The sequence below is a fragment of the Pleurodeles waltl genome, chromosome 12 (assembly GCF_031143425.1).
Source record: "Pleurodeles waltl isolate 20211129_DDA chromosome 12, aPleWal1.hap1.20221129, whole genome shotgun sequence".
Taxonomy (NCBI): Eukaryota; Metazoa; Chordata; class Amphibia; order Caudata; family Salamandridae; genus Pleurodeles; species Pleurodeles waltl.
Genome location: NC_090451.1, coordinates 690,862,125 through 690,886,353, shown reverse-complemented (window position 1 = coordinate 690,886,353; position 24,229 = coordinate 690,862,125). Strand labels below are relative to the sequence as shown.

At 44.9% G+C, this 24,229-nt stretch overlaps 1 protein-coding gene across 5 annotated transcripts in view; it reads right to left on the bottom strand.

Moving 5' to 3' along the window:
- The window catches only part of DLG4 (discs large MAGUK scaffold protein 4), a 584,369-nt gene that overhangs the window by 191,659 nt on the left and 368,481 nt on the right, over window positions 1-24,229 (bottom strand). For all 5 annotated transcript variants that reach the window (XM_069215534.1, XM_069215536.1, XM_069215538.1 and 2 more), the window contains one exon: window positions 13,281-13,445. In XM_069215534.1, the coding sequence (XP_069071635.1) occupies window positions 13,281-13,445 (165 nt within the window). The remainder of the gene's footprint in view (window positions 1-13,280; window positions 13,446-24,229) is intronic.

The window sequence follows — 24,229 nt, the reverse complement described above, 5'->3', positions numbered from 1 at the left end:
CAACATGTAAAGTATTCTGATTCGTTTTCGTCCTATTAAAATATTTTTTCATCACACAAATATAAAAAAGGGCTTTCACATCTACTGAAATATATTTGGAAATGTTTGCACATTCAACTTGGTTATTTAAATGTTGTGTGTTGGAAAAACCCGACACCCTGTATCCCTTTATTTCACATTTTAAGCAGCAGGTCACACAGTTCACCTTACAAAATCCCCGAACTCTGCAGGCAGAAGGAAAATTAATTGTAAGAAAAACGGACTTTTGACCTCTGTCTGTATACACAGAACAAATGTGACATAAGAACAAGATATAAAGGCATGTTTTATTTCCCCTCCACTTTTCAAGGGAGCAGAACACTTGTTCAGTGTCAATTAGCCAGAAGGGACAAGTAAGTATTAAAAATAGCTCGACCTGATCAAATAAGATTCGCCAACGCGAGTGGTTGAGTGGATTTTTCGAGCCCTGCTTACAAAAAGTAATCATCAGAGTCTTGTCACATGGATATGCCAGACCAAACCGGACAGTCTGGTCACACGGCTATACCACGTTTAACAAGCATTTGCATTGCAATGGGTCTCGCGTTTGCTTGAGTTAGAGCTTTTAGTGTTGTAAATTCCTAACTGGACTTTTTTGCCACATAAATTGAAAATGAAAAGTTAAACAGTTGACATAAGCAAGCTGATTCAAAGTGCCAATGCAATGATGAGCGAGGTTCGAAGTTCGCTTGTAGTCAAATGTATCGGCAAAAGTGCATTTATCCATGTAACAGGGTCAGTGTCCAAGGTGATTACAAAACTGCCCCAAGGAAGGACAAACTTACAGCATTTACCAATGGTAATAAAGGATTTCTGAAAGCCAAGCCCATGAACAAGTGAAAGCGATGGGCATAGTTAAAAGACCACAAATAGATTACAACACATCAGAGTGCCTATGAGCGCGACCTAAAAACTTGTTGCCTGGTTCCATAGTTTCCAACGTGCCCAACACGTAGGGTGGGTGTGGCCCCAACAGCCAGGTATAAGATATTCTGTGTATTGATATTTATTACAGCACTTATTAATAGCATATTTTGGGAATTACATATCGGGTCTCCTAACAGCATGAATGAATCTCACTCACTGGTCCATGTTTAGAGGCAGGGACAGGTGCCTGCCACCCGCAGTGCATGGCCCACCTTTTCAAAACCAGGGTTCTTAGTGCACTCACCACCTCAGTTCACTATGTTGCTAAGATCTCGCAATGTTTGCAGATAAGGATTAAAGACAGAAGAAGTCTGAGGCCTTTTCTCTGGGTCCTGGGGCAGTAGGGTCTACTGGGCAGTGTTCAGTGTAGATAATGCTGTTTAACACTGGAGCCTTGTGCCTAAGACACTATTTAATTCCAATGCAATTTGATTCTCAAAGGGCGGAAACAGTGTGCAAGGCCACCGTCAGGAAAATCACACATGATAAATGCAATGTCTGGGCAGACCTATATCTTTTAAAGAGAACACAGGCCTGACGTAGAGGTAAGTGGTATAAGATGAAAGCCAAAGACTACACACCAAGACTCCTGGTCCCCTGTGCTCCCAATCATATGTCTTTGGATCAGTGTGCACTCTACCTGTCAACATGACAATGACATGGTCATCTCAGGTAGACTGGGAGCAAGCCAGCCCTGACAGGGCCGGTGACCCCCCCCCCAAGCATGCAAATAATGACTGGGTCCAGAATTGGTAACCGCAAGGCTGAATCACAATCACACAAATCATAACTAGCTCCAATAACTAATGACCGCAGGCTGGATCACAAACATGCAAATAATGACTGGGTCGAGAATTAGCGACTGGAGGCTGCATCACACTCGTGCCAATATTGACCAGGTCTATGAACTAATGACTGCAGGCTGCATCACAAACATGCTGATAATGACCAGACCTAGAATTAGTGAACACAGGCTGGATCCCGAAGACATGCCAATAAAGACCAGGTGCAGAGCCAGTGACCACAGGCTGCGACTGGAAACAAAAGGCCGCGGCAGACTTGTACAGCAGAGCAGGAGTAGAGCTGCCCGCAATGTGCCCTGTTCCAAAATAGGTTAACTTCCTAACTTATGCAGCCAAATATAAAGAAACAAGGAACCACAGATACTAAGATGAATTCGCTCACACAGAGTCAGCGGAAGAATGACAGATTACTTAAACTTTTTGGAACAATTAAGTAAACTTTTTCTGACCTGCCTTTGCAACAGGAACTGACAGAGAAAGTGACATCCAAGGATCAGACATGCATCCAATAGATGTATTACAGGGATAAAGATGTAAACTAAAAAAATGATTTTCCCTCTCACCAACAGTTACTTTGCATCACCACATTTGCAGTGGATCAATCTACAGTGAGTAGTTCTTCACCTCCTCTGATGTCACTTCTTTTGTCAGGGGTTTGAAGCCTTAAAAGTAGCCTAAGAACAATCCTATCAAAAAGCTAGCAGTAAGTTAGGCGGAAAAAGAATTTGATTGGCTCTCAAAAACACCTCAAATATTAATAGTAAGGAACAACTCTCTTATTTAAACAGTTTATGCCCCTTTGGAGACTGACACTAACAGAGTGTGTAGCAGGCTGTGATAGCATCCGACCCTTAAGGGTTCATGTACAGAAATTTGGAAAAACTTTAGAATTCGCCACTGTAACATGATGGGTGCGGGATAAGTGACGGAGAGGAGAGGAGATGGAAGGGGCAGAAAAGCAAGGGCTTAGGGGGAGCGACAGCGTAGGAAATACTCATGAGCGGGAGAGAGAAAGCAAAAGGGAGATATGAAGAGAAGGGTGGAAGGACAATGGAAAGGGACACACAGAGTTAAAGGGAATGTAGGGGTTGACGGAGAGTTACACATTAGGCAGTGGCAGTCGCCACCGTACGGTTACTGCCCAGCCGAACTGCCCCTTGAAAAGGCATCTTTTGATTTGCCTAGAATGTTTGACCCCGTGGGTGGATCAGCACCATATCAGGTACTCACTGTAGGCAGCTAAAGTCTGGCATGCAAGAGTGAAAAATGTTTAGGTGGGTGCGGGTCAAAAAAGTTCTGCTTTTCCATTTTAACTCTCATAGGAATTTGTGCACACGCTCCAGCAAAAACTGCTGAACAGCTCTTCTGTTTATGAGAAATACTGTTCGGAAAAGGTACCTCAGAGCAAAAGCCTAAGTTAAAGAGCCGGGGAGAAAGTGTACCTTAGTGACACACTGCAGAACTAAGGATTTCAAGGAGAACAAAAATCAAAGCATCATTCCCAAACCAAACAAAAGGGATCACGAGTTGTGTGCAAATTGTGTGAATTATCCCAAAACTGAAATAGAGCAGAGTGAGGTGCAAATTCACAAATCTAAGGACAGTACTGGCAAAACGCCGGATGGCCATGTGCTGGCTATATCTGCAAGGTCTGACAGAAGAGGCAATGGAAAGGGACCTGATAGCAAGGGCCCTTGTGGAAGGATCTCCTATGATCGCTACCAGGAGAGATAAGTTGTGGAAGATTTGGCCACTTGGGCTGAAATGATCCTAAAACTATCAAACCCACCAGAAACTAAACCTCCGTAGATGGTAGGGTTCAACAGCTTAGATCAAGAGAGCAGAAACATGGGGTTGCGGATCTGTGTCATGATATCATAAGAGAACCATTGGAGAGGTCGCCCGCCTCTACAGGTCCAGGGGTTCATGTGTGATTGTGGAATGACTCTCCTCCCTATTTTATGTAACTGAGACCATAGAAGATTTTGTTGTAATTGAAATGACGATTTAAATAAGCAACTTCTGTATCACCCTGAAAATGATAAATATTTATTTTAAAAAAAGATGAACCCCCGATGAGGCGGCATTGATTCTTTGTTTGGGACCAAATAAGAATTAATGATTGTTGAGTTTGGAACTAGAACACTGAGCTGCGCTCTTAAATTACCAATCTGAACTCCATCATTCGCTGTAAAATTTTGTGCTTGTAAATAGCACTTTTACCGTGCTCTTCCCAAGGTAACTTCGGCTGTAAACAAGGCAAATGCATCACTGGTGCAAGCAGTTGTCAGATTGAAATGCTGCAGCGTTCAGCGGGGTTCCTGGAAAGAAGGCAAGGACACAGGGGAGCACAGCAGATGTGCGGGGACAAAAGAAGCACTGACTGCAAGGGCTGGGGGTTCACCCAGAGAGCGTTTCTCGGAAACTGAACCCGGCCCATCTTAGGTTCCCCTTTCAGGACCGGCCCAAAGCAGGATGGCCGGACTGTAAGCGGCGTCCACCTCGTCAGTTTGGAGTTTGCCAGGGGGCAGGGACACTCGTGACCACTTTATTTTCTACAGGTAGGTGTTACAAGGCAGGGAGTGAAGCAGGAGTGTTAAGATGGTGGGGAGAGGGTGTCATGGAGTAAGTCAAGCATCATCTGGTAATAATTTCTCTTTAATTTCTGAATTTAAAAGATGTTTAGAAGAGAGCGGAGCCGGGTGCGTTGAGATGGAGGAAATAAGGAACAGTCAGGTAATATTTTCCATTTCAGAGGAGAATTTAGTAGATCTCTAGAAGGGCTGAAGCCCGAGTTTTTAAGGTCCTCAGGCTTCAGATAAACCCCTTGATTGCAGAACTCAAAAATATTATTGCACTGGGCACAGTCGATGCCTCTAAGCTCTGCTCTTGGTATCTGGAGGTGCACACTGTGGACGCTCGCCTCCTACATCCCGGCTGGCGCTGGTTCCACACGCGTCTCTCCGGAATCAGGGGGTCCTCGAATTCTCTCCATCAACAGACCTCTTTTCCCTTCTATAGTGCATTTCTTAGGACTTTATCTCCTTCTTTTTTTTGCTGTCCGAACACCTACAGGGAGCCATTTCTGGCAGCCAAACTCGACTTTTTGATTTGTTCTAGATTTAGCATGTCACCATTCCAGAGCATAGTACTTTAAATAGCATTTGTGATAATTTAGAGGTAGGCCCCCACGTGCAGTTTTATTTGGTAAGCATTGACAAATGTAATCACATGTTTTCACTTAGCTTTTGAAACACTAGGCCAAAATCTGCAGACCTGCTGAATCTTCCTTTCATCAGTCATTCATGAGATTGTAAACAGATATGTGCACTTTATACTGGTAATTGTATAGAGGTTCATTTGTTTTTAGCATATTTTAAATAAGAAACATGTGCTTGATTTGTACATTTTTCAAAAAATATTTTGCTTGCACTTTAATGGGCTTGGTTGTTTGAATAAAGTAATTTTCTTACGTCTCACTTCTCCTACTTCTCACCTCCAAACTGTTTACTACAAGCATAAATCCTGCTTTCTTTTCTTTCCTCGTTTTCCTTGCTCCAGTCTCTGTTCACCCCCATCCCGCATCTCCATATGGTCTTCATGCTCACACTTTAAGTTCAGATTCTTCCCTCATTTCCTAGAACCTCTTAGCTTCTGTATCCCCGCCTCCTCACACCGACTGTCCAATAAATAGAAGGTTGCAACTTCTCCAATGGCAAAAACATTCATCTTCACACTCAGTCTACTGTTCCACCTTCCTCTTTTGTCTTCCTATGCTGTGTTGACTCTTCAAACACATGTAATTTCATGTATTTTCCTACTTGTGAAGCTCCTGTCCATTAACCTCTTCTTCAGCTGCTGCCCTGTCGTAACTTCAGGCTATGTTTCTTCTAGGTGCTCTTCAAGGGTGTCCCTGGCTTCACTCCCTTATTCCATCTCCATCTCCCCGGTCCACCTGTCTCTTCCTCAGGGTCCCAGTGCTCTACTCATTTTCAGTCTCTCAAGCATGCGCCTAGAGGTTGAAGGCCTGATTTAGAGTTTGGCGGTGGCGTTTACTGTATCGCAAACGTAACCGATATCCCGCCCACCAGATTACGATCCCATTATATCCTATGGTAATCGCAAAACAGCAGACATGCGCAGTCTGTGTTGGACCAACAAGGTCGTGGGGTCGCACTTACCTGGTACACTTGGTCTTGTCACCAGCTCTTGCTCGGCCGCTAATCTCACAGGTCGCCTCCTTCCCTCATCCTCACAATCATACCTCATCATTGCAAAGTTTTTAAAACTGTGCACAATGCTAGATTGAATGAAATGGAAGCAGGGGCTGTATCCAGAGGTGTATGGTGTGGAGCAGTGCGCAGTCAGGTTAGGCCTGGTGTATGTTGGCGTAAAATGGTGACCATTAGTATAATCATTCGATTTGTGCTTTCAAATAGCTTGTCAAGTACAAGATTTGTCACATTACATTAGTTCTGCATCTATTCCTGGTCCTATCTATTGTTAGGCATCTTCATTTTGTCTGAGTAAACTGCCATGTAATAAATCAATGCCACTCTGCATCAGATTAATTTCTGAAACAGTGCCATCTACTGCATTCTCAGAATTTAGAGTTCACGGAGCAGCTAATTCATACGACTGAATAAGATATTTGCTAAGCTATGCTTTTCATTTTATTTTTAATTACAGAACTGTTTAAATGGATGCAGAACCTTTCATTGCTCCCCATATCAACATGTTGGCCTAGAGTATCACCCCAGAACACCCATTTATTTGGACAGTATGTCCAGTCCATCAAAGTACTGCAACATTCTGCACAGGATTCCCCAAAACACAAAAATGTCCATTGCTAAGATACTAATCCTCCCATAGCATGCTAAGATGCGAAGCCTCTCATAGCATGCTAAGATGCGAAGCCTCCCACAGTAAGCCACCATGCTCTGCCTGAACCACAGAGGAGCGACCGCATAAAGCCAGCCTTGAAGGCACTTCATTGACTCACAGCAGACGCTGTGATCGAGTTTGAAGTACTCTTTGCAGCTCATTAGAGCTCCTCTGACGTGAGGCTAAAATGTCCGCAAAGTCTTGCTTCCAATTACACGCCTAAGAGGGCCTAAGCCCTGCTTCTGCACACCTAATTACCTCAAGAGTGTTAATAGGATCAAAGATGGAGACAGGACTCCGAGAGTTCAAGACCCAGACTGTGAAGCGCTCTGAACCCATGCCAGGGGGCAGAGCCCAAATGCAGCGTTTCAGGAAGCGCACATTACCTCTGAGTACTTCTACTTGTACCCTGAACTCACCATGAAGGCAGTGCCTAATTTGTTAAAAAAAATATATATATATATACTAGGGCCCTCGTCAGGAGGCCACTGCAGATTGCATTGCCCACCGGCCCTGCCGGCGCTGCTAATGACTGAACCAGCACAACTACTAACTATCCCACTCCTAAAAGTGTGACAGCTCAGACTATTCCAAGCCACTGAAAACTATGGGAATGGCTTGGGCAGCAAGTAATTGTCATTTTGAATGCATAGTAAATTATGAAATAACTCTTGTTGTTCTCATTTCAAAATTAGGAAACAGCACCCCCATATGGCGGACTTTCTTAAGAGCCGGTGTTGACTACTGAGTGCAGGTGCCGAGCACTGGAAACCACTGGCACAAATTAAGCACTTGATGATGGATATCAAACTGATGCTGCTATGGCCCCCTCTCTACTGACACTATTTTTACTGTACGCTAAAATAACCAAAAAGTCATACATAACACTATGCAAAAACATTTTAATAAACACACAATTTAATAAATTAATGTATTCACTGACTTACAGCGCAAGTCAGTGAGGAGGAAATCCATCCTCCCTCCCTTTTGGTATAAGCAACAACAGGCGAATCTGATAGAACAGGAGAGAAAAGCTCATGTGGTCAAGAGCACTCATTATATGGGGGGAGCTAGTTTCATTTATTTTCTGAAGCAGTGTGTGGTATTGGCTTATTTTGTGAGGCTGGGCTTATTCTGGTACACAGATGTAGCTGGTGTGAATGAGAGTAATACCATCAAATAAGGATTAGGTTCATAATAGCTTGTAATACTTACTTATGTGCCCACCAGGGGACAAGGAGGTTTTCCACTGCGGCTCGCCACATTTAGTGTGAAAGCAGCGTTTGTACCAGAATGAACGCTGGATCGAACCTTAGAGGTGGAGGGTCAAATTGCTCGCACTGATTTCTGAAGCAGGGTAAGGATGGCTGGTTGGTGTGATGTGGTAGGAGCTTGTTGGACATGGCCTGGGTGCAAAAGGTGTCTGGCTTAGGTCACACACATTCACTTTTAGACACCATGGTACCAAGAAAGTGGGTGATGTGGTACACACTGGGGACAGACTAAAGGGAGGAGGTTGGAGCACATGTCATTGCCTAGTGGGTGGGTGTAGAGGTCAGCTACAGTCCGGCTGGGGTGTAAATACCCTCATTGGTGGCAGCAAGCACTAGGGGCAAAGGCCTACCAATAAACCAAGACAAAGACGTTCGAGGGGTGGCAGGAGAATGGCTGAACTGAACAATCTCAGAGAAGCTGAAGGAAGCGATGGAATCATACCTACCATGTACTGGGCCCCAGGTGTGTGGCCTAACACTTGACTGACCCAGATGGAGTCAGAGCAGGCTGATTTGTGCAGGTCAGGAACTGGTTGAAAAGGGGATCCTCCTAGGCAGATGGTCCAGTCCTTAAGGACTTCACTGCCATTTCATGCTCAGAGTAACCTATGGAGTTGAACCTTGGCTTCCCAGTGCTCAGCTATCCTTGGTGGTCACTGAGGACAGGGCAATGGGAGGACTTCTTTGGCCATCTGACGCTGGGGGTCAGTGTGAGAGGATGTCTGGATTCTGAAATGAGAGCCCCATGATGCTGGCCTGGGAGGAGGGAGGTCAACTCTGAGAAACGCAACCATTTGCCATCTTAATAACATCTGACATTCCTGGCCCAGGCAGGGCACATGCGAACAGAAGGCACATTTGAAGAGATTCAGACAATCACTTTTATCTGTGCATACAGCAGGAAGAGCATTTGTGGAGACAAAGAAGCAATTTACAACTTTGGTGTAAAACTCTGGTCTCCTATTCCCTGCAAGACTAAAGACAACCCTATAAAATACGCTATAGGATCCACGTGGGATTGTAGATGTAGTGAGATCACTCAACTCCGCAAGGCTGAAGAGCATTTGAGACTTTATGGAAGAGGAAGTCTTTGCACGCAATGATCCATCAACCACTCCTGCATGAGCAAGGACCGGATATGAAGGGGTATTTCATGGGTCAAAAGGAGCCTAAGGGATATCTTGATGTAATCAGAGGTGCCAGCCAAGTCAGAAACCTAAGAGGGCAAGCCTGCTGGGTATTCATAGACCAGGTGTATGCGAGGTGCCCTCGCACGTCACAAGTGATCTTCACATAGTCCTTCACACAGGAGAGGCACGCAAGGAAGCACAAACAGCAATGTGAGACCACAGTACATACAATGCCACACCCAATGCCAAGCACCGCAGAACAGCAGGTGATCCCCTTCAGTGCTCTTTCATCAGTGCCATCTCACCACCAGAGAATGACTAACCTATTGAGAACCTCAGCCTGTCTGCCAACTCTACTGAACTGTGGAAGCTGGACACTGCTTTTTTAGCAATACAGCCTACAGGGTTCTCTAGGGAACCCCATTGCTATTGGGGAATCTGCGGATTGAATGTGTTAGAAGGTGAAACCCAGCTCCCAGAGCAGGAAGCGAATGATCATCAATCCGCTAAAATCTGCGTAGAGCAGTGAAAGTGCGCCACGAAGCAGAACTGGACTTGCTGATCCTAAGTTCATGATGCCAAACGCTCTGGCGCTATACGGTCCTCTTCTCTCATCCAGATCACACAGCATATAACTCGATGTGATTTTCAGCAAAATAACATTACACTCCATGCACTGGGCCAAAGGACAAATGTCATTCCTGGAGGTCATCATTACACTAGTCAGTGCTTAAGAAAGTGAGTGGCCTCTTTTTGGTCACTGAATGTTGTAAGGTGACCTGAAACCCATCCATTACTGTGTGCCAGCACCCACACGTGACCTGCTGCCCCGAGTAAGGTCTTCGGTGAGGGCACTTACTTCCACCTCTACAACAGTGCATGAGAGGCACGTGGCAACCCTCTGTCTTGCACACAGAAGGCATTAGAGTGGCAGACGAAGGGTCACATATTTGTTTACATACTACACTGCACTAAGATGGCCCTAAGGGAAGCTGCGCTGTTGGGAAGAGTAGAACCCTGACTGGCAGGGAGGGTCATTACATGCCCACCTAATGTCTAGGCTGAGGCTTGGGCGGAAGCTAAGCTATGGGTCTGGGATGCCAGGCAGCTGTTTCCTGCCGGTGAAATTGGGTCGGGTGTCCCCACACCCAGAAAATACAGATGTGGGAATACCAGTCCACTTATGATTGTGTGGGATTCCACGCAGAAATTCTGCCCCTCGCGTCGTAATTGGGGCTTTAAATTGTTGAGACGGACTCTGCTCTCCTTTTCTGTCTAATGCATAAACTGACGAACTAACTAATAATTTTGACAAGACGTTTAAATAGCCTTGTTCCCTACATAATTTTCTGTTTCCTTAATAATTCGACGCTATTTCTGTTTAAGTTGCCTAGATCCATAAAGGTGCGGTGCATTTAATTTTCGTTCGCTGGGCACTGCAGTCTGCTCCACAGCCACAAGAGGGCAAGCAAGCCTCAGAGTTATTGGATGAGAAAGTAAGCAATTTTACTTCTCCCGCATAAGCTGAAAGATAGGATTCCGGATGCAAGGTTTTATCGACGCTTTTCGCACTAATCCCCTTCTGTCCCTCTCTGTGCAGCTAACAACAACGCGGCAGAGTTTAGTGTACTCACTGTCCATTCTCCTATACTCTTCTCACAGGCCGGCCTATCCTCTGAGCATCCTTACCCTCACCCCACCACAAGAGGGCAACCTACCCTTCCAGCATTCCTACAGTCACCCCATCACAGGCCAGCCTACTCTCCGAGCATGTATACACTAGCCTTACCCCTGGACGGCCTATCCACTGAGCATTGCTACATGCATCGCAGCACAAGCCAGCCTACCTTCCTAGCATACTTACACTCACCCCACCACAGACCACCCTACCCTGTGAGCATTCCTACACTCATACCCCCACAGGCCAGCCTACACTCTGATCTCTCTTGAAACACTCATCCCACCACAGGCCAGCCTACCCTGTGAGCATTCATACACTCATACCCCCACAGCCCAGCCTTCCCTGTGGGCATTCCAGTTACACTCAAACACCCACAGGCCAGCCTACCCTGTGAGCATTCTTGTTACACGTATACCCCACACCAGCAGCTTGTCCCAGGACAGCCTAGCCAAGGCCATTTCACTAAACTTCTAGTGGCCACAACCTACCCAGTTCACGCTTCACTTAACTCGCGCCTAAGGCCAACATTCTACTGTCCTTTCCATACATTCATCCTCCACTCTTCCAACTGGCCACCCCAAAACTCTTTCCCAGACTTTGACCCAACACCGTCCTACCCTTAGCCTCCGCTCTGATCCCCACTGGTTGCCCTCTGCCTTTCATCCCCACTGCCCCAGCACGGTTTCAGGCAGAAAGCCCAACCATCCAGTGAAAACTCCATTTTGCACACCCTGTCACAGCACCTCAAAACCATCTTAAACCTTAAACTATTTATACAAGCCGTGGCCGATCATGTGCAGCTCCTTGCAACATCCCAGCAGTTGCCTTTACTCCTTCACTTTCGGCTTCCTTCTAATCTATCTCCAACTCCCTTTACTCCCCCTTCCGCTGAATCCCATTTTCTTGTTTTTCTCAGCTTTCTTTTTCTCTCATTGTCTCTATTCCATCTTTTGTAATTCCCTTTATTCCCTTCTTTTCATATTCAATGTGTTCCCATCTTCCCTTATTCCCCATATTCCCTTCTCTTGTTCTCTATATTACCTTCCTTCATTCTCCTTTCCCATTATTCTTTTCGTCTCTACCTCTCATAATTCCCTATTCTAAGACCCCAGCTTCTCCTCTTCTTCGCGCCCCCTTATTCCTGTATTCTTTGAATTCCTGAATCACCACCATCACTCTTCTACTTAATTCCCTCCCTATGTTCGGGTGTCCTCAAATCCTCTTTGTGCCTTCCTGCTCGGGTTTCTTTACTCCCATGTTCTCTGAATGTCTTCACTCCCTCCTTTCCGCTTCTTTATTGTCTCAGCATCTCTAATTCTCTGTGTTGCCTCCTTCTCCACCTCCCTATTTTATTTTCTTCTTGGTTTGCGTTTAGTGCCTACTTTCTTAGCATCCTTCATTCTTTTCTTGTTCAACTCCCTTTTGTCACTTCTTCCCAGACTCCCTCTATTCCCCTCATATCCCATGCATTTATTCCATGCTTGACCGCTCACTTTCTTCTTCTCTCTCCTGCACTCTCTTTCTTGCTTTCTCTCTCTGCACCTCCCTCTGGCCCTCAATTCTCACCCCCTCTGCTCCATTCTGCATAGGCAGTTCTTTCTCATTCCTCACCATCAAACATAACCGGGTTGGGGGATTACAATGGAGAGGAAGAGGGGCTCTTTACCTTGAGCCCCATGATGTTCAGGGCACCGTGTTCATGCCACAAATGTATTTAGGTAATATAAAATCAGGCCTAGCAGTTCATTTAGAATTAAGGCTCCCTGTTTTCCGTTTGTATTGATTTTCACAGATAAACAGACAGAAAGTGTATGTTCTTGTCTGTATATATTTTTAAATGTGGATAAAAATGTAAATCAGTATCTTTTCTGAGAAATTCTAAATAAGGTCATTCATAACTGTTAGGCCAATAGCTGTGCAGTTTAGCAAGGTAAGAAGAAAAAAAAGCAAAGATGTTTTAATAATGATGCTAAAAGAGCAGTATGCATGCATACAAGTGTTACTAAAAGGTTAATATTTTCTTTAAAGTGTATTGATTTAGCATTTAAGTCTCTTAGTATCTTTGAAACTGTTAGACATTAAAATAACGTACATTTTTCGGTTAAAAACATAGGGAAATACAGTTTCAGCTTAATTTTTTTCCACAGAACCTAAGATAAATAGGGATACAGATAAAATTAGCAAAAAGGAAATATGTGTAAATACTGAAGGAAATGTAAGAAAAATAAATACAGCATAACTGGGAGTCCTACTTATAACGAGGAAGCAAAGGCCAAGATCTTTAGGTGGCTCTAGATGTTGTAGCAAAAGGAAACCCTTTTTTTAGGTCTCGCCTTGGCAGCACATGTGCTGTCTCTTCGACACATGTTGTATCTACTCTGTGTGCTTACAGCCCACCCATTGCTTTTAACTCATATGTTCGCATGTCTTTCTGAAAAACTTTTTTTCTATTGCAAAACTTAAAAAGAAGAGGGGGTCTTGTGAAGTTTTTAACCCATGCCCTGCAAAAGCTTACGCATGCAGCCCCCACCACAGGTTGTACCTTCATAGGCGAGATATGCGAGTGGGAGACATAGCCGTGAATGTTCTCGATCTGTGATAGGTTCTTCTCAGACACGTGCACCAGCTCGGGCCCCTTCACCTGGTTGGGGAGGTGGGCCGGGCTGTGCTCCAAGGGAGGGCTGTCTTCATCTTGGTAGCGGTATTTCTGTAGCGGGAAAGAGGATAGATAGAGAGGGTTAGCACACATTCTAGATGGTAGAGGGCACACAGAGGTGGATTTTAGAGGAAAAGGTCAATTAGAAATCCAGAACATATACGATCTGCCCAAACACTTAAAACATATTTGTGTCCCCAACACAGAACGTGTGCTCAAAATCATGCAGGTTCTAGAACTTGCAAAATTGATTAAAATTCACAGAATATCTGCTGAAGCAGTTAAAACGTACTAGTTATCCCTAACAAAGGACATGATGCATGTGCTCAATATCTTAGAACACACAGTTTAGGATCAAAAAGGTATCTCACAATATCAGATCACAAACCTATACCATACATGGGGTGTTAATCTGTCACAAAGAGTGAGATATCGTGTTAAATGCGAAGAAAGTCATTTTCAGTGCACTTAACACGTGCGTAGAGAAGAGTGGTGTTACCACTTTAGAAATGTTATACAATATTACAGCTTACTTGTTAATTACAAGCCAGTAAACTATTTGGGAGAGTCGATCCAAGGGTCTGGATTGCATTTAACTGCATTACCATAAACCGAGTCATTGGCAGACATGGCATACAAACTGTGTAGCAAACATCAGGTACAAATATGATAAAGTCTCTTTAAAATTCAGCAAAGTCTATTTTTTAACATGGCAAAGCATTTCACCTTTGTGCATTAGACTGAATCATTGCATTAAGTGACACTGATTAGACCTGATGGTGTAAATATGAAACATTCATGCCTATACACCCACCACCCTGAGGACAATGCGACTGATGAACCAAACAGTAATTCAGTTGTCATGTGTACAATGTTCGAGGACTAGATTATTACAGATGGAACAGCATTAAAATCTATTAAATCATCTAGAAGAGAGGTTTTTGTACAGCACACATACTGAACTGAGGTATCTGTATTTCAAATGTGATGAAAAGGAGGCAAAGAATAAATAAAGATAATGTATAAGATCACAAAGTGGAGTCAAACATGATAACCGGGATTGAGCACAGGTTTTCTGGTTACACATAGCAGCCACTAGCTGGGTATTTCTTTATCTTTCAGGTTTTACATCGAAGGTTACTGCTTTGTCTTTTTTTATTCATTTATTTATTTCAGTAACTCAAATATATACACATATGTTAAATCAACTGACACAAGAAGTCGTTCTAGAAAACAAATCTGAGTTAATGGCATGCAGAGCACTCTATTCTAATGTTGATATCACCTGGTTTTTCCTGAGTGAACAAGGAGACAGATTTTAGTAACTCGCAGGAGAGACTCAACATCTTCAATGAAGGCAATTACATCCATTACCAAACCCCAGAGTTCTCATCAAGATTGTAAAATGCAGAACTCAGCTACTGGCAAATTTTAACACAGCATTATGCAGGCTTTCTACGTTTTCACCTCCCACAGGTTAAGATCGTCACTTCAGATGGGCTGCCCATCATCACCATGCAGAAGGCTGTGAAAGAGCTTGAACAGAAATCATAAAATAAAATACCTCTAGAAATACTTTCATAGCACTCTCCAGGGTCCTCCACACTGTCAACCCATGTGCAGAATAGTCACAGTGCAGCAACAGGCAGAACCACTACTGCAGGAGGGGCTTGTAGAGAAGGGGCTAGTTGATTGAGGTAAGATGGTGGGTAGCAGAAACCACGCAAGGGCAAGGCTCCTTTAGGACTCATAGGTATAAGAGGACCTCGAGCCAAGCCACTGTCGGCATCTGCCTGAAGCCTGGATCAAATCAAATCATAGTATTATTGTGAAAATTCAGACACTCTCTAAATTACCCAAATATGTCATAAGAAAGACCTGTGTCTGCTCACAGTCCTAGAATATACTCTGTCTTCAAAACCCAGAATATAGAACACTTGTTACGTGAAATGATTCTGGGGAAAAAATCCTGGTGGATTGGTATTGAACAAATAATCCCTCTTTTTCAGAGAAGGCGGGAAAATGTTGAGTGGATATTTTCTGTTCGCTCACTCATTAACTCCCAGAGCTCCACATAAGCACTGGGAGGTGAAGTGAACACCCGAGGATCCACAGTGATAAATCTGTAGGGAGCTGGCCTCTGCGGCTCCTTCCCTCAGGGTGGATGATTTCTCTAGGTACATCCTCTAATGAGGTTGGTCTTCAGAAGACACGCTGATTGCAGCGGATGCCGAAGAGACCCACTGTAACCTAATAACCACAGCCCAAATGGGACCTGCAAAAAACGAGTTCAAACATGGGTAGTGTATGGTCTATGCAGCAAGGGCTCCATAAAGCCAATCTTGTGTACAAAGACGGCGTTCTGAGGGTGTGGGGGTGGTTCAAAGGGACCGATCAATGCAAATCAGATTTACTACAACTGGAGTCAGTCCCTGCCTTTCAGGGACACCTGACGTGGGGCAGGAGCTTCTGTCTGGTGGCAGATCCCTCATTGATGAGCTAAAACTTCTGCAGTGAGACCAATAGTATCTACTCAGTACACAAAACATTAAGCCAGGTCTTGTGGCTTAGAGGACTAATGCGTGCACTGGTTTGGGTTTGACTCCCTGTTCACAGGCTAGAATCCTGGCATGTCCCTCTGCCTTTCATCCTACTGAGGTGGATAAAATGAGTACCATTAACTAGGAAATATTAAACATCTGTTTTCAGTGCCAAAAAATCCATAGAAAAACAAGTATTTTACAATTGCATGTTATGTTCTGTCAATATATGTTGACAAACCTAGAGCACGGAGAGGAGCATCAATGCATAATCAAGAATGTACAGTATCTATCTTGAAGCACAGAACATACAGCATAAAATAAAAACCTAGAACACATTATCCTTTGGCAAACCCAGAACATCTACTCAAAACCTAGAACATGCGGCATTGTAACTCAAAGCTAAAACATGCTAGATTTGGTCATACCCTAGAATATATGGTTATCTATTCAAAAACCTAAAACATACTATGGGGTTCATTCTGACCCTGGCGGCCGGTGGCCGCCAGGGCCACCGACCACGGGAGCACCGCCAACAGCCTGGCGGTGCCCCTTAGGGCATTCTGACCGCGGCGCTTTGGCCGCGGTCAGTGCAGGAAAACCGGCGGTCTCCCGCCGGTTTTCCGCTGCCCGTCAGAATCCTCCAAGGCGGCGCAGCATGCTGCGCCGCCTTGGGGATTCTGACACCCCCTACCGCCATCCTGTTCCTGGCGGTTCGGCCGCCAGGAACAGGATGGCGGTAGGGGGTGTCGCGGGCCCCCGTAAGAGGGCCCCGCTTGTATTTCACTGTCTGCATAGCAGACAGTGAAATACGCGACGGGTGCAGTAGCACCCGTCGCACCTTCCCACTCCGCCGGCTCGATTACGAGCCGGCTTCATGGTGGGAAGGTCGTTTTCCCCTGGGCTGGCGGGCGGCCTTTTGAAGGCCGCCCGCCAGCCCAGGGGAAAACTCAAAATACCCGCCGCGGTCTTCCGACCGCGGTACGATATTTTGGCGGCTCCCGCCGGGAGTCAGAATGACCCCCTATATCTCTTTAAAGCCAAGAAAACACAATATCTGCTTCTCAAATATAAAAGCTCTGACTATAAACTCTTGTTTGAAGAGAGGCTGGTGTGTAAACTCCTGCATCAGGCAATGCAGCATACTAAGTTAACTTTCTGATCTACTAATGTGTGTGGGGATGTGTGTGTGTCTGTGTGTGTTTTCTACCTCTTGTGTAAGTATTTAAGTGCCATACTCGTGCCTAATCTATGTTAGGGCCATGCCTTCTAGTTATAGCCATGTCTTCATATGTATCCAGGTTTTCAAGTTATCGTACCGGTCTTCTAGCTGTATCCCAGTCTTCAAGATGCATCCCTGCCTTCTAATTGTATACCTATCTTCTAGTTGTAGCCCTTTCTTCAAGATGTAGCTCTGTCTTCAATTTACTTCCTCTCTTCTAGTTGCATCCCTGTCTTCAGCTGAACTCCTCTGTTCTAAATGCGATCTGGTTTTCGAATTGCAGGCCTTCGTCTAATTGTATCCGGTCCTCAACTTACTTGACCTCATGTAGTATCTTGTCTTCAGGTTGTCTCCTGTCTTTAACTTATTTTACTTGACTTAATGGTGTATATTGTCTTTAAGTGATGTCATGTTGTATCTTGCCTTTATGGTGTATCTTGTTTTCAACTTACTTTACTTGGCTTCATGCTGTATCCTGTCTTCAGGCTGTCTCCTGTCTTCAACTTACTCTACTTGACTTCATGTTCTATCTTGTCTCCAAGCTGCTCTACTTGACTTAATGTTATATCTTGTCTTCAGGTTGTCTCCTGTCCTTAACTTACTTTACTTGACTTCATGCTGTATCTTGTCCTCATGTTGTCCCCTGTCTTTAACTTACTCTACTTGATTTCATGTTGTATCTTGTTTTCAGGTGTCTCCTGTCTTCAATTTACTCTACTTGACTTCATGTGCTATCTTGTCTTCAAGCTGTATCCGGTCTTCAGCTGACCCACTATGTTCTAGTTGTATCCTGCCTTCAAGTTCCTTTGATGCCTTCAGGTTGACTAATTTTTCAATCTGATGATGGCATTTATCCATCTGCTTGAAGTGGTCTAATGTTTGAAGCGTTGAGGCAATGTTTAGTGGGCTGGATTTTCCTTAGATAGAACAATAGCTTACTTATATTTGCCGAAAGAGTCAGAATGGATGACTAGGCTAAATGGGTGGAGAGGTGAATTGTACAAGTGCGCCCTCTTGTGGATCTGGTGGAACATTCACCCACTGTCTATTACACTGTAAGAAACATATGTACTGGAAGAATGCATGGGTCTCTGCTAGTGGCAGGTTCCACCCCTTCTGTTTATTCTACAGGGAGGGGCCGGAAATAACTGGAAAGAACACTTTCTCTCTATAGAGCCATGATAGACCCTGCATGAGAAGGGGCGGCCAATCCCCTTTGCCCTGCTGTACCAAATTACAGGTAAACTGACGGGGAACCAAGTGTACAGGGCACAGAGGGTGTCTCTGGTTCAATATAGTGCAAGTAGGGCGTACATGGTGCCAAGTAGGGCCTGTATGCTCCTTTTTGATGTTGTAGCACCTGTGGGGACAGTATAGGGTAGGAGGCACAGAAAAAATCAGTGAGCTTGGGCTACCTGTGCCGTCACTTATCCTTTCTGCCCCTGACAGAGGTACAAGTCCATTAACCTTACCCGCGACACACGCTTTCTGTAGTTTTCAGTTTATTTCATGAAAAATCCTAGCGGTTGAAAAACACATTTCAACACACTGAATGCACTTAAAAAGAACAAAGAATCACTTAATCCTTCAAAAATGTCAATTAAAACATTACACTATTTCCAGGCCCTATTAATTCCAACAATTAAACAAATATTCATATCTCTGTCTCTGAATTCCCCTGAGGCAGCTGAGTGCAGGTTACTAGCTGCACAGACTTCGGCCGTCCTCTCAATAACTCCATTAGCACCGGGGTGTCTCTCTTGTTCCTATGCATTTCATTACATCGTGTCCTCTTGGTTAAAAGTCGCTCGCCCACATCTCAGAATACCATAACTGCACCTCGCACAACAGACCGCCACCAAGACAGTCACACTGAATGCACCGTTCATGCAGCAAGGAGATCCCTCACAGCTTTAAGGAATGTGGACAAATGTCCTCTTAAACTGAACTCATTTTACTCTCACACATCGAACATACCACTGACCGGACCATTAACCGCACACAGCAAAACAGCAACAAACAACACTCCCCAGCAAACAGCGGCTCTTCCGACTTCAAATGAAGGGGCAAGCAGCTGGCACAAGCATTGGCAAATCCAATAGGTCTAGTTTATGAGGCAAGGGAGCTGTTGACTTTGTCTGTGTTTGTAAAGTATTGCTTAAAGAAAGCAAAAGAAAACATTTCAAACTACTGGAGGAAAAGTAAACATATCTATGGTATTTCAAAACTGTAAATTCAATTCAATGTTTTAATCTCTGTAAATGTCCTGGTTTGTTTTACTCAGGAAACTCCAAGTGAAATTTCTAAAGGAGAAGGAAGTGTAAGAATGGAAATGTACTACTTGCCGAGGCCTAATATGCTTTCCACGGCTTCAGCCATGTGCTTGCCTGTAGTAGCCCAGAGGTTATGCTCCAGGAGGTGAATAAACACAAGCGGAGGGAGGCAAGGCATCCAATAAGAAGCAAGAACATGAGTGACAAAGCCAACCAATGGTAAGCATCGACCAGGCTGTAAGCCCACAATAGGTCTTTTTCAACCAGACAGCTGTCTAGTAGGCTCGACCTAACAAGTGCCACTGTGCAATGACAAAGGTGACTAGAGCTATAAAACCCATTAATTAATGCAGTTTTCAGAAACGTTTCAATATTAGAGGGTCTACAAACTCCTTCATTTTAAGGACTTGTAATCCATGCCACACCCATCATACAAAATGGCAATGGCCATAATTAGAATAACACAAATAAACTTCTTGCAGAAAAGATCTATAGTCTCATAAGGAACTCAACAGAAGTGAGTGATTATGCGCTCGCTGCTGGCTTTGGCCACTATGGTCCACGGGTCAATTCAAGGCTTTGGCATCTCAATGAAAACTTTGAAACTCTGGCAAGTCATTTCACATCCCCGTTCAAAACATTGCAAATATGTGACGTTGTCATAACATATAATGCATTTTAAATCTATAAAACACCATTTGATGTATACCATCTTGCTATGAGCTGGGTTTGCCCTTTACAGTTGCCAGTGCGTTACACTGGCAATGCCTAGGGCGACCTTTGGGATTTCTCGAAAAACCTGCTTCAAGCCTTCTTCCACACAATGAAAACTAAACAGTGATCTCAACCTGCATTTAAATTTGGTTTAGAAAGGCAAAAGCCAAATGTCATTGACCGGAAAAGCAGCAAATATTCCATACTATTCCTCCATTTAGATGAAAGATCAAGCAAAGGCTGTCAGCTACAACTAATATGACCCAGGCGAGGGTTGTAAGGACTAGTACCTGAACCTCTACCCTTAAATCGCATTCATCTAGCAAAATCTTGCTTTCCAGGGACGTCTGTAAATAACCACAGCGTTGATTTTGGCGGGATACACTTGAACAAATGGCACGAAACTTAAGCCACCAAACATCTAATGAAAATTAACAATCAGGAGATTAAAAAGTGAAAAAAAAGAAAAGAATAGGCAGCACCTCATTGAAGGACACCCCTTAAAGAACAGTACATGAGCAGTCAACCATCCAGCTACCGCTCCTATCACTCATTGATTGTATGCTCGTCGTTGACCCTACACACCACTCCACTCCAAGGTTCAGGCAACAGAAATACCACAGACGTACAGTCATCTGAAGCCTCCCAGCATTAAAGTTATGGTGATCACTATGGGCCGCCATTTAATAACCCTGTCTGCGAGGAGGCAATGCTAGGATGCTCTTCCGCTTAGGTTAATAAATGGCTAACTAATGACCTACTGAACAAGTTACTGCAAGAATTCAAGAGGGAATTAAGTACGTATGTTTTCAGGAATGACCTGGCCAATTTTTGTGTACGGGGAGTAAAATTGAGGAGTGTCAGCTTCCACCTGGGTGGTGAGTATGTGGTGACAGGAGGCCTCTGGACAGAAGTGCAGGGTGGATTCAGTCTGTAACTGAGAATCACTAAAAGGTGTTGGTTATGCCACGCAGCCCTGCAGTGCGGACAGGCGGAATGTAGGCATTAGCATGGTGGTATTTGTTGTCCATCACTGTCCTGCCAGTGGCCCGACACCACTCAGTTACTGACAATGGACATGACGATGGTGTGGTGGCAGAATGGCGAGACGATGGAATGGTGCAAAGCTAGAACGGAGTGTTGGTGAAAAAGTGTACCAGTGGAATGCTGCGGGGGGTGGAATGTTTCTGCAGTGCTATGATATGGTAGCCGGCTGGTGGAATGATGTGGCATTGGAATTGTGCGGCAATGAAAAAGTGTAGCAGTGGCCTTGTGTGACAAAGGAAAGTGCAAAGGTATTGCGTTGGAATGGCATGGCGGTGGACTCATGCAATAGTGACATGATGGTGCAATGGAATGGGACAGTAGTGGAATAGTGCGGTGGTGAAATGGTGCAGTGGTGGAATTAAGGCGTAAGTGGCATGATGCAGTAGTGGGATGGTGAAGTGGTGGAATGTTACTGTGGAAGAATGGTGTGGTGGAGGGATGGTTTTGTGTTAAAATGATATGAAGGTGGAGTGATATGGAGGTGGTGTTTGGGCCTGCGCTGGCTGGTCCCAATACCCTGGTTTAAATCCTGACCATGGTTAACAGATTGTTTTGGTCGAAGCCTACCGTACAGCACAGCTGTCTGGTCTGCTAACAACATCCTGGGGACATACGAAAAGATCTCTAGGAATGCATTCCGCACAGTGCTTACCATTACCTTTGTGGTTTGTAATTTACATTTGCTTATAACTCTCGGCCACCGCAATCTACCCTGCGCCACTCCACTCCATTCTACACCGCTCCAATCTACACCACTTACTGAAAAGCAATACACTGAAAAACAATACACTACGATAATCTACTCTGCACCACTTCTCTGTATGCCACTATACTCTACCTCGCAACACACTACCCTACGCCACTGCACTTTACACTATTGCACTCAACTGCACTCTACAGCAATGCACTCTACACTACTATATCCTATGCCACTCTAATCTACTGTGCACCACTGCACTCTATGCCACTTCACTGCTCTTTACTCTGCACCACTCTGTGCCAGTGCACTCTACAGCACTCTACAATGCACCGCTGCACTCAACACCACTCCAGTCTAGGCCACTTCCCTCTACTCTGCATCACTCCACTCTACACCACTCCACTTTATGCCACTCTACAACAGTGCACTCTAATCCACTGCTACATGCCACTGCGCTGTACCCTGCATCATTCCCCTTCCCTCACTTTACGCTGAAACTATCTTACTCTATGCCACTGCACCCTACATTACACTCTTCTGCCCAATCAATGCCACTGCACTCTACTCTGCACCACTCTAAACCACTTCACTCAACGCCACTGCACTTAGCCACTTGACTCTACACTGTGCGACTCTACTCCATAGCCCTCAACACCACTCTATACTGTGCCACTGTGCTCTACCCCACTCTAAACCACAGCTCTCTACACTCAACGTACTCAACACCACGTTACTCAAAACCAATGCAATCTATGCTAACTATGCTTCTCCACTGCACTCTACGCCACTATACGCTACCCCACTCTACACCACTGCACTGTCACTGCACTCTACGCCACGCTATTCTACATCACTGTACTCTACGCTACTGCTCTCTGCACCACTCTACTCTGCAATACTTTAATCTTCATTCCTCTACGCCAATGCACTCTATGCCACTGCATTCGATGCCACCGCAATCTACTTTGTACCAATGAACTCTACACCACTCTACTGCACTCTGCACCAATGCACTCTATGCAACTACACTGTACATCAGTCCACCTCAGTCTCATCTATACTGCACCACTGCACTCCACACTACACCTCTGCACCCTACCCTGCTCTACTCCACTTGATGCAAATTCACTCTCTGAAATAATCTACTCTGCCCACCACACTCTATACTGCACCACTCTACACCAATTAATTCAAATCCAGTCTGCACTACACCACTGCACTGTACTCTTTGCACCACTGTACTTTATGCCACTTCACTCTAGGACACTCTACGATACTCTCCTCTATGACACTTTACTCCATTATACTGTACCCAGTTCTATGACACTCTACTCCATTCCATGCCACTCCACTCACTCTACAACACTAGTCCACTCTATCACGCTCTACGCAGCTCCCTCTATGCCACTACATACTACTTTAGTCCACTCTACTCTATGACACACTACTCCACTCCAAGTCATTCCCCTCTATGCTAATCCACTGTATGCCACTTGACTCTACAACACTCTCCTATGCTACTCCACTCAATGTCACTCAACACTACTTCACTCTACACAACACCCTCTACACCATTCCACAACACTATGCCACTCCACAACACTATACTCAGACACTCTACCCCACTCTATATTCTTCCACTCTATACTACTCCCTCAATGACACTCCACTATAATCTCCCCCACGCCATAACACTGAACACCACTGCTCTTAACGACACTCCACGCCACTCTCCTTTACCCCATTAACTTTTACCTATGCTGAACAGCAGCCACACCGGTGTACAACAAGTTCTTGAATAGGCAAAACCTACTGACTTTGCCAATGCTTCTTTAATGTACGGGAGTTCTCTGCAGGCTTTTCCCTAGGAATCAAGTAATGGTCTTTCTGGTGCCTGGAGGATGATTTGTGTACGTCTGATAATCGACACCAACCATTAAAAGCTCCCCGCCCTCTCCCCATAATAACATGTCCCTCTCATAAGATCATCACGGCCCACTCCCCCAGGGGAAGAAAGTGCAAGCTCGGGTCCTGGGAAGGAGGGGGCTGTGGGGGCCTCTGGCATGAGAATGAGGGATGAAAAGAAAGGGGAATAGAAAACTGCAGAGGCAATCGTTATATCCACGCAGAGGGGAGAGGGAAAGGGGGAGCATTGAGCTGAGGTCTGTCAGGCATTGATTGATGGGGGCTTTTTCTGTCTACAGCCGCCCCCACCTCCACAGCCAACCAGCGGCCCCCCCAACCAACAGCCACTTCCCAGCTGATGCCAGAATAATGTCTGCCACTGAAACAGCATCTGGAGAAAAATGGGGCGGAGAATAGAAGGGAGGCAAATAAAG